The sequence below is a fragment of the Vanellus vanellus genome (genome assembly GCF_965231255.1).
Source record: "Vanellus vanellus genome assembly, chromosome: 15".
NCBI classification, from domain to species: Eukaryota; Metazoa; Chordata; class Aves; order Charadriiformes; family Charadriidae; genus Vanellus; species Vanellus vanellus.
In genome coordinates, this window is record NC_138920.1 from 7,061,188 (window position 1) to 7,070,748 (window position 9,561).

At 50.9% G+C, this 9,561-nt stretch overlaps 1 protein-coding gene across 1 annotated transcript; it reads right to left on the bottom strand.

Moving 5' to 3' along the window:
* Positions 1-3,397: 3,397 nt before the first annotated feature.
* Positions 3,398-8,079, bottom strand: ZHX3 (zinc fingers and homeoboxes 3; the record flags this gene model as incomplete). Its single annotated transcript, XM_082491189.1, has 2 exons — positions 3,398-3,749; positions 5,509-8,079. 2 exons carry the CDS (start codon positions 8,077-8,079, stop codon positions 3,645-3,647), a joined length of 2,676 nt encoding a protein of 891 aa, XP_082347315.1. The 3' UTR covers positions 3,398-3,644.
* Between the last annotated feature and the right edge of the window lie 1,482 nt (positions 8,080-9,561).

Genomic DNA, 9,561 nt, shown 5'->3' on the forward strand with positions numbered 1-9,561 from the left:
TAGCAGGGCCCGCTGATAATGAATAAAGGAACTGTTCCTTGCATCAGGAGAACCAGCAGCCCTTTACATGAGCAAGCCAGGTACGGCACAAATCAGGGTTTTCGGTTATTAAGCAATTGGATTGTGCCCTTGCAGCCTCAGAGACATAAGTAACAAGATTCACATGGATTAAAATGATGGTTACTGTGTCTGTCAAGCCCAAGCTCACACACAGCAGAAGGAGGTGAAGAATTTATTTCCCTTCCTTACTGATGCTGGCTATGCGACCTCTAACTTACACCCCTACTTTCAAGTCGAGATAGTCATCTTTGATTAGATGATGATAAATATTCACACGCTGTGTAGAACTGTGGTGATGCTTCCTCTTAACACCAGAAGAGCTGCTGCTGGGACTGTCAAGCCACCTCTCAATTATTCCTTTTGGTTTCAGATGCAAACATATTTTAATGTCCTGCACCAAAACCTGAGTCGATTTGGAGATGGCACCTGCTTCTCCTCAGCTTCAAAAATGACGATTACGGAAACAGAGGACCACAGAGCTAAGCCCTCAAAAATCTTCAGTTTATACTTTCATGGAAATTTCAAGTCAACTAAAAAAATGCAGATAACAAGGAATGTGGGAGTTAGAAAGGGAACTCGATTACTTTTTGATGGTTTTGCCTCTAAATCTTACCCTCCCCACGCAAAGGGGCTTGCCAGCCCGGTCACCGCGTCTGAGGGGAGTCTGCATGGAACCACTTTTTAAAATTCCTCTGACCCAAAAGAAAGAAAACTCCTGCTGTGCTTGTATGAATGCATGGAGACAAAGCTCAAAAACCTCAGCAGCTTCCAACCCTCAAGGCTGGTTTTTCTGTGTACACCGGGAAATTCTCCCTCCAGCTCACAAGACTTCTCTTTTCAATTTTTCTGGAAAACTGGCCAAATACAATCCGAGTGCAAAAAATTTCAGCTAGTGCATGGAAAAATGGTTCAAAGGGGCCAGTTCATACTATAGTCCTTAAGCATTTCTGTAGGTGGAGCGGGGACCACTCTTCCAATTAGCCTTAGGCCTTTAAGTGTACACCAAAAATCCCACAGAAAATCACCTTGAATGGGCAAACTACACTTCCAACATATTTATATAGCAAGTAGTTAGTAAAAGTGTACATTTTTAATGTACATCTTAATGCAATAAAGAATCAATGGCATATCTGAACTGTATACATGTGTACTTAAATAAACCTGCATGTACATAGACACTAGAGAGTAAATGACCTACCTGTATTTGTTCTCTGAAGGTAACACCGTACATACACTCATACTCTCAGGCCGCAACACTCCCAGATCTGCTACCTCCGGCTCTAGGGCCACCCAGCTTCCCCCGTCACCTGCGGGATTTTGGGGTACGCAGGATTGCACCCGCGAGGGTGAACCCCTGGGGCTCTGGCCATCTTCACAGTGCGGTCACCCCTGCTCTGCCGGAGAAGAGCCACAGGGATGCTGCCCGGCAGAGCCGGCACAAGGCTGAAGCGGGATGGCTGCCGGTTATGCCTCCAACCACGGCATGACCGGCAATAGTGCTTCTAAAGAGAAAGAGATTTAGGGACCCTGGTGTCAGCAGGGTGCTGCGGGTTGACATCACCCCTGCTCGCAGCGTTTTGGGCAGGGTTCGTCTGACTGCTAAGGGACGGCTGCAGTGTTGGTGTCTGCACCTGAGCACGTCGCCCCCAGCTCTCTTTAGGGTGCAGGTCATCTTCCCAAGCAGATGCTCACACTTGGCAGTGGGGGTTACACCTTGTACCAGGGGAGCTACGCGAGCTCAGGCGCTGGCACCTACCACGTAGGCACTGCCAGGGAGAGGAAGCCTCCCTCCTCTCTCTTGCAAAGCACTGGGCAGATAAAATCCCTCCTAGCAGTTGAGCAAGGCGGCCTCTTAAAGAAGGGAGGAAGAAAGAATTGGAAAAGCAAGGGCAATTAAAGGTAGAAATCGGACACCATCTTTGGAAGAGGTTCTGAAAGAGCTTTTTTGTTTTTAAACCAGATTTTTTTGTAAATCTCTGGATCTGATCCTTTGGGGCTTGCTACCCACCCTTCTAATAAATATCATTTACCACCAACAATAAAGTCTCCCACATTAAAAAGCTCTCACTAAATAAAAACCTTCTACTGAAAAAGCCTGGCTGAGCTAGCTTGGCAAAAATAAGGAGCTATGACTACTCTCCATAAATACATCAGCGGATAAACACCAAAAACTATTTAAGTTAAAGGACAATGTTGGCTCCAAAACAAACCAGGAATGAACCGGCCACGAATTAATTCAAACTAGAAATTTAAATAAAGTTTCTAACCATTCAAAGGCAGTCAAGTTCTGGAACAGCCTTCCAAGAGCAAAAGTGAAGGCAAGACATGGAACCAATTTTGAGCTGGGATTTGATTAGTTTGTGACAGAACGGTCTGACACAGCATTTGGCTGGACTATTCAGCTCAAGAGCTTCCCTTCTAGACCTTGTTTTCTATTAGAAAAGAGTATTAAAAAAATCGTCAAGAAGTTGCATCACACAGCAACTACCCAAGACAACATGGGCACGTTAAAATGTACAGGTACCGAGAAGCGGGAAGGTTAACTGAGAAATTTATTTTGCTCTTTCGCCAGAACTATTGCAAATGGACTAGAAAAAAAAAAAAAAGAAGAAAAAAACAGACAGGAGCAAACACTTCAAGTTACGAGTGCTGCTGCAGCAGGATCTGCCATGTAGGGCTGCAAGAGGGAAACTTCCTGATTGCAGAAGAGCTGCTGCCTCACGGATCCCTTGGAGACAACAATGACTTGAACCACTCACAGCAACACTGCATATTCTCTGCGTTTGTTCTCTGCAGAACAGCTTGTTCTCGCTGAACAATGAAAAGGATTCCAGGTCAGGATGGAAAAATTATTATGTGCTACTTCTCAGTGATTAAAGGGAGACTTGGACATTTAATAGCCTGCTAGTCAGTCTCCAGGAGCGCAAGGAAAATATTCTAGCCAGCAAGGGACAAACGACACCAAACTCCATCTCCTGGGTTGTCTGGGTTTTGGAACCTGCTACTTATTGTAGCAACGCTAAATCTAACCTCATCTGTAGGGATGAAAATCTCACTCAGATCCCACTGGACTTTAATGCAAGACTGGCAGTTTTCTTCTCAGATACCTTTCCTTTCCTAACACACACATACACACTCGTGTGCCTGCAAAGCCCTTCATTTCCAGGGCTTAAGGACCAGAAAGGGCGGAGAGGATATATGCAGCCATGCCAACCTTTAGAGAACAAACACCTTAATGGACAGATGAAAAAAAAGAAAAAAAAAAAAAGTACTGTGCCATGATAGTCCATATCTAAGCAATGACCTTGTTTACACAATGTCTGAGATTCAGTTATGCTTGTATAGGCAGCTGTAGGCATCGGTATATGAATATGAAATCTGAAAGTCTGTCCGCTGAAAAGCAAACAAGAGCATCCTATTTCCTGGGTCGAGCTGAGCCCCTGCCTCCGCCAGCTCTCATCCATCTCCTCAGCCAGGCTACCGAGAGCTCTGCACTAAGTGCCCAGTTTTTGCACGCGTGCTCTCTCTTGTGCTGTGCTCAAAGGTCTCATTTATGGCAGTGCTTTATCACCACGTCCTGCTCCTTAGGTTTGGATCAGGCCGGCCCATGGGTTTCTTAAAGACCAAAAATTTCTTCTCAAGGGTAAGAGCGGATCCTCCGGGGCTGATGGTTTGAATTCAGTCTGTTTCTGAAAAAGAACAGAAATGTGAGAGATGCTTCAGCTCACTGCAGGGGCTTGCAACCCAGGTGGGGTGCTGGGTGGGGAGGAAGAAGTGCAGGAGGGCCTTGGGATGGGCAAAATCAGGAGCCTTGATGGTGTCAGCTGTGGAGAAGAGGCCAGACCCTTTCAGAGGGGCCAGGAAACCCAAAATCCTCATGGGAGCAGACCTGGGCTTTGGCCAGCGGCTGGGCTAAGGTGGGATGCAACCCGCAGTGGTCCAAAGCTGTGCACCCTTGCTGAGCACCTCAGCCTTTGTGCCATGAGGGGTGAGGGGACCACCTTGCTCTGGGTGGCATAAAGTCATGCTCGGAGGGTGCTAGCAGGGGCACTGCCATCGCCCTGGCACGGGCACAAAAGCTGGCCCACCACCCTTCCCCAAACTGCTCCCGCTGCAACGCCTCCCCATCCCGCTCCTGCGGCTGCAGACGCTCCCCAGCAGAGCGCATGTTCAGCGCATGTCCAGACCTCCAGCTGCAAGAGGCACAGAGCCCCATTTGAACCCATGTGCCATCTCCTCTGCATTAGAGAGGGGAGGGAAGCAATGAATTTTAGTTGATTTTTTGTAAATTTTTATATATTTTTATATTTTTTTTTTAAAGCCCGCAGCCATGGCAGAGGTGGTGTGGGAAGCTCCAAAGCAAGGCAGTGGGGCTGGAGAAGATCCCAGCTACACAGCACGCTGACAAGGGGCTGCGTGCGTGGAGCAGGTGAGGGGCTGTGCAGCCCGTGGCAGGACAGGGCGAGCGCTTGGCCATCCCCATCTGGTAGGAACCCCGCCAGGGAGGAAACAGCCCCCAGCTGCACTCCTGAAGAGCCCATGGAGGGCTTGGAAACTACCTCTCCTCTCCTCCACACGCACATGCACGCACACATATGCCTTTCAAAAGTGAGTCCTGGAGGAGGAATAGGGCCAGCAGCTGTGAATGCCAGCCCTCCATGTCCTTTTCCTCTTTGCAGCCTGCATCTTCACCACCCGAGCCTTGCCCCATGCCAAAAAAGGATGATCACATCTGGAGAGCGGGCAGCAGGAGAGCAGAGGGAGGAGGCTCTTACCTGCGCAGGCAAGCAGGGGTTACATCTGCTGCCCAAGGCCAGGGGGAGGCATGGAAGGAGCTGGTGGCATGGGACAGAGCAGCCAGGACCCTTCTTTCCCAAATACCAGTCCTCTTTATAAATAAACCCAAGGGCCACCTTCCCGCGGGGAAGGTAAAGGGACCAGACACTCCTGATGGTTTTACTTAGGTTTAAAATAAAGCCAGGATTTGGCTTCAGCATGGAGCCCACACCCAGTGCCTGAGGCAGGCAGGGGCAAGCAGGCAGTGGCACCCACAGCATTTCACCAGACCCTCCTCATCCTCCTTCCCTGACCCCCTTCTATCCCAGCGGCAGCTCCTCACCGCTTCCTCCATTAAATCCCAAACAGCATGGCCAGACACTAAACCCTTCCCTAAAGCCTCCGTTTCCCAAGTGGGAATCACCCGGTGCCCCGTGCTCCCCCAGACCCTCCCGCAGGGCCCTTACCGAGCCGTGCCGTGGGCGGTGGGCCGGGGGCGTCGGGGGTCCCAGCGCTGCCTTCCCGGCCGCCTGGCTCCCACGACTCGCTGCTCTCCGACACCTCCGAGCCGGTCTCACACGGCCCTTTCTGGCTTCCCGCCGCCTCACTGGTGCAGGCCTCCTCGGGGCCGGCGGCCCTGCTCTCCTCCTCCGCCTTCACCGCAAACCACACCTTGAGCTGCTGGGCGCTGAGGTGGGAGCGCTCGCAGAGGCCGGGCACATCCTCCTCCCGCAGCCCCTTGTGCTTCTCGTAGTAGTCCTCCAGCACCTCCCGGCCTGCGGGGCTCACCTCCACCAGCCCCGGGGGGAAAACCCCCCGCCTGTAGTTCTCATACCACTTCAGCTGCCCGTTCTTGTAGCCGTAGCGGCTGTCCCCGAACCAGCGAATGACCTCGGCCCGCGGCAGGCCCGTCTGGGAAACTATGGCGTCGTACTCCTGGTTCGTGGGCCGCTGGGTCTGCACAAACATTTGCTTCAGCAAATGCCGCTGCTGGGCCGTTTTTTTAAAGTTCAGTTTGGTTTTCGGAGGGGTGGGCGGCCGGCTGGAGCTGCCGTCCCCTTTCTCGATTGCACCAGCCCCCAGTAACTCGCTTTTGCCGTTGGACTCAGTCACTCGGAGGTTTTTCAGGTTGATTTTGATGGGACTGACTTTCCGCTCCACCGAGTTTGGGTTGTTGCCGGAGGCATCGACTGAGCCATTTTCGCTCGCAGCCCTCAGCTCATCCGAGGAGTCTTCCCCTTCCCCACCATCATTTTCCGCCTCCTCCTCCTCCTGCCGAGCCACCTCCTCCACTTTCTTATTTTCCTCCGCCACCTTCTTCTTCCTCCTCTCTGAGAACCAGCTATCGATCTCCCTCCGCGTCATCTTTGTTTCCCCCCTCAGGCGGTTCACCTCTTCCTCCGCAGGAAGGGGATTTTGGGCAAAACTGCTCTCCAGGGCCTTCAGCTGCTCCGGCGCCCGCTCTTTGTACTTGGTGGGCGTGAAGTCGGGTGCCTGGTGCCATGACTGCCGCCGCGGCGGGTGGTGAGGGGCCGGGGTGGTCGCTGCCGCCGCCGGGCTCAGCTCAGCTCCTCTGGGTGAGACATCAAAGGTTATTTCAGGCAGGGAATCCAGAGCGCTGTCTCCAGGGAAGATGGCCCGGCCACCTCTCACGTTCCTGTAGTGGTACCTCCTATCGCTGAACCATTTTCGAATCTCCTTGGTGGAGAGGCCCGTGATTTTTGTCAGCCGCTCAACTTCAGCCTGGCCGGGGAACTGGTTTCTACAGAAGCTGCCTTTCAAGGCCGAGAGCTGCTCGTGGGACTTCTTGTTTTTGTATACGTTGGGATCCAGGAAGGTCTGTGAGGAGATGGCCGGGCAGGCGGTGAGCAGTGACTGGCCGCTGTTGACCACCTTCACCCCCGACGCATTGCTGGAGCTCACCGTGCTGTGCTGCGTTGCCGGCTGTGGCTTGGGGACAGAAGTCACCGCCAAGGTGAAAGAGGAGCTGGTGCCCTTCAACCCATTTGCCATGATGGGCTGTGTGACCAGCAGACCCCCCGTCCCCTCTGGCTGCCCCACCACGTGGCCTGGTAAAGTTGCCTGAATAAGATGGGGGACGCTCCCGGGATTCGCAACCAGCGGCGTGTTCAAAACTGTAATCGTGGGTTGTGGCACGGACTGAATAACAGTGTTGAACATCTTCTTCCTGGCATCTTCGATTTCCTCCGGTGACCAGCTGATGCCCTGCTTCAACCTCTGGGCAGTGAACCAGATCTTCAGCTGCTCTTCTGGGTACTTTGTCACCACGGTCAAGTAGCAGAGCTCAGCTTTAGTGGGGTAGGGGAACTTGTGGAAAGAGTTTTTGAGGAAGCTGTTGGAGTCCATGGCGGCGTTGTATGTTGGAATGCTGCTCAGGGGAATCATCACCTTGGGAAGGGACTTGGACGTCGGTAGCTGCTGATGCAACGGCGGTTGCTGCTGCAGAGACACAAGTTGTGCAACGCCCGCCTGCAGGACAGGCACGTTTCCTATGATGGAGCCGTTCACTATATGAGATGATTTTGTTGAACTTGCAGTGGGCTGGCTGACCGGCACAGACCCGTTTGGGAATGAGTGCTCTCCATCTTTTACTTCTGACTCACTGCCCATTTGACTTGACACATTCTCCTTCAGCGTGTGGATTTTTTTGGCCTCCGGTTTACCTTTCATTATCTTCATGATGGGGGTTTTGGTAATGATAATTTCAGACTGACCATCCACCCCTTCTTCAGGGACCTCTCCTGGAAGATCATGGCTGCTGGCAGCCTCACAGAGACTTTGCTCCACAGTTGTACGATTGTCCTGTTTAGTCACCCTCCAGATGAAGCTTGTTTCACTGGTGTGCAACTCTGTATTGTGGTGTGAGAGCCCTTCATGACTATTTGCCAGAAAGTTGCACGCAACACACGCAAATGCAGGGTCTTTGCTAAAGTCTAAGTGCTCAGAGTCCAAGTGCCCAAAGAAGTGATGAACGTCTTGAGATCCAAAGTCACAAGACTTGCAGATATAAGTGTCACTATCAGCAATACCACGGTGCCCGTTAGACAAAGCTCCGTTATTGCTGTTACTGGCAGCAGCATCACTAGCTGTTGGCCCTTCCACAGGAGCATCTTGTTGCGTTCCTTCACGACCACCTTCTACAGAGTCCAGTTCAGTCTCCTGAAGCACCAGTGTTTTTACTGGTATCATGCAGGGAGTTGTGGATTTTCTTTTGCTAGCCATCACTACAGTTGATCCAGATGATTATTTTTCTTTCACTTAAATGAAATTAAAATTTAAGAAGCGCTATTGCAAGTGCTCCGTGGTCTAGATTCCAGCAAATTCATGATGTCCCAAGAAGCTGTTGTCAAATGTTGTCAAATGTTGACAAATGTTCATATTTGCCACTGAACCTGAGGACAAGGAGAGGCAGAAGGGTTAGTTCCCTTGGCATTAGACAAAGCACAACTGTCCTGGTATTTAACTGTTTCACTCGATAAATCATTTTCAGCCTCTTTCGCTGGAAAAATTTAACTTGACCTTGGATTTACTGTATTTTCACACATACAATCTGTGGATTACCTGTTTAAAAACAAACACACAAACATGCCTCTTTTACAGCCCACATCAAATTCTCATTTGAAGAGGAAAACCACCAAAATTTCCTCTCACCTTGCCCTGCCAAGACTCATCATCAGTGTTTCGGCAGGGAGAGCAGTGCCTGGGCTCCCTGCGTGCCCGGGCTCCCAGCTCAGCAGCACTCAGGAGGCGAGGGTCACTCTGGGAAACCCGCCTGCTTTCCATCAGAAAAACCTGATGAAAAATCAACACGTTCCCCACAGAACGTTTCGATTTCTTCAAAATCGGCATTTTCCAACCATCCTGTCAGGAAGTTTCTCGCCAGCTAAAAGCACCGTGCCAAGGGCCTCTGCCTGCAGAGACGCCTGGAGCTTTGCTGCGGGGAGCAAGGAGGCTGCAGCCAGGGCCATGTGTTTTAGCCCTCCTTGCTCAGCAAGCGCCCAAAGCATTTGCGAGATTCTCTTCCCACCCCACGCACAGTTTGTTACAGATTTAACAGCATCTGTTGAGTCTTCAGCTGGAGCTGCAAGAGAAGGTAAGGCCCCAAAACTCAAGGGCAGCATCACACACATGTTCCTGGCTCCCAGCTTTCCCCTCCCAATGCACTGGAGATGTTTCCTAGGAAAGTGTAATTTCTCCACAACACAAGCCCATTTTGCTGGTCATGGGGTGACCAGAGAACTGTCACATTTAAAAAAAAAAAAAAAAAAGAAAAAAAAAAAGAGTAATTTTTTTTCCACTCTGTTTGTTTGGTTTGTGGTTTTGTTTTTTTCCCCCCCCTGAAGCTAAAGTCTTTCCCAAACTGCTCCAGCCTGTGAAAGGCTAAGGCTGGCTGGGGCATTAGCCACAACCTTATTTCTGGCCTGATGTAGCTTCACCATCTGCACAGCGGATGCTCAGTGCCCGAGATCATGACCGGAGGGCAGTAAGGCTGTCTGCTGTAGCTGGCACCAGGAGTCACTTGCCTGGTGACTGGGTCCCGATGGCAGGGAAGGCAGCACATCTGAGGGAGTAACATCTCTGCCTTAATCCCTCTGCCAACCTTTTATAAAACAACTTGGCTTTTTTCTTTTAAACATGGGGATAAAATGGTATTTTTCCAGATTGCATGGTCACTTGGAAGCATGATTTCACATTACAAAGACT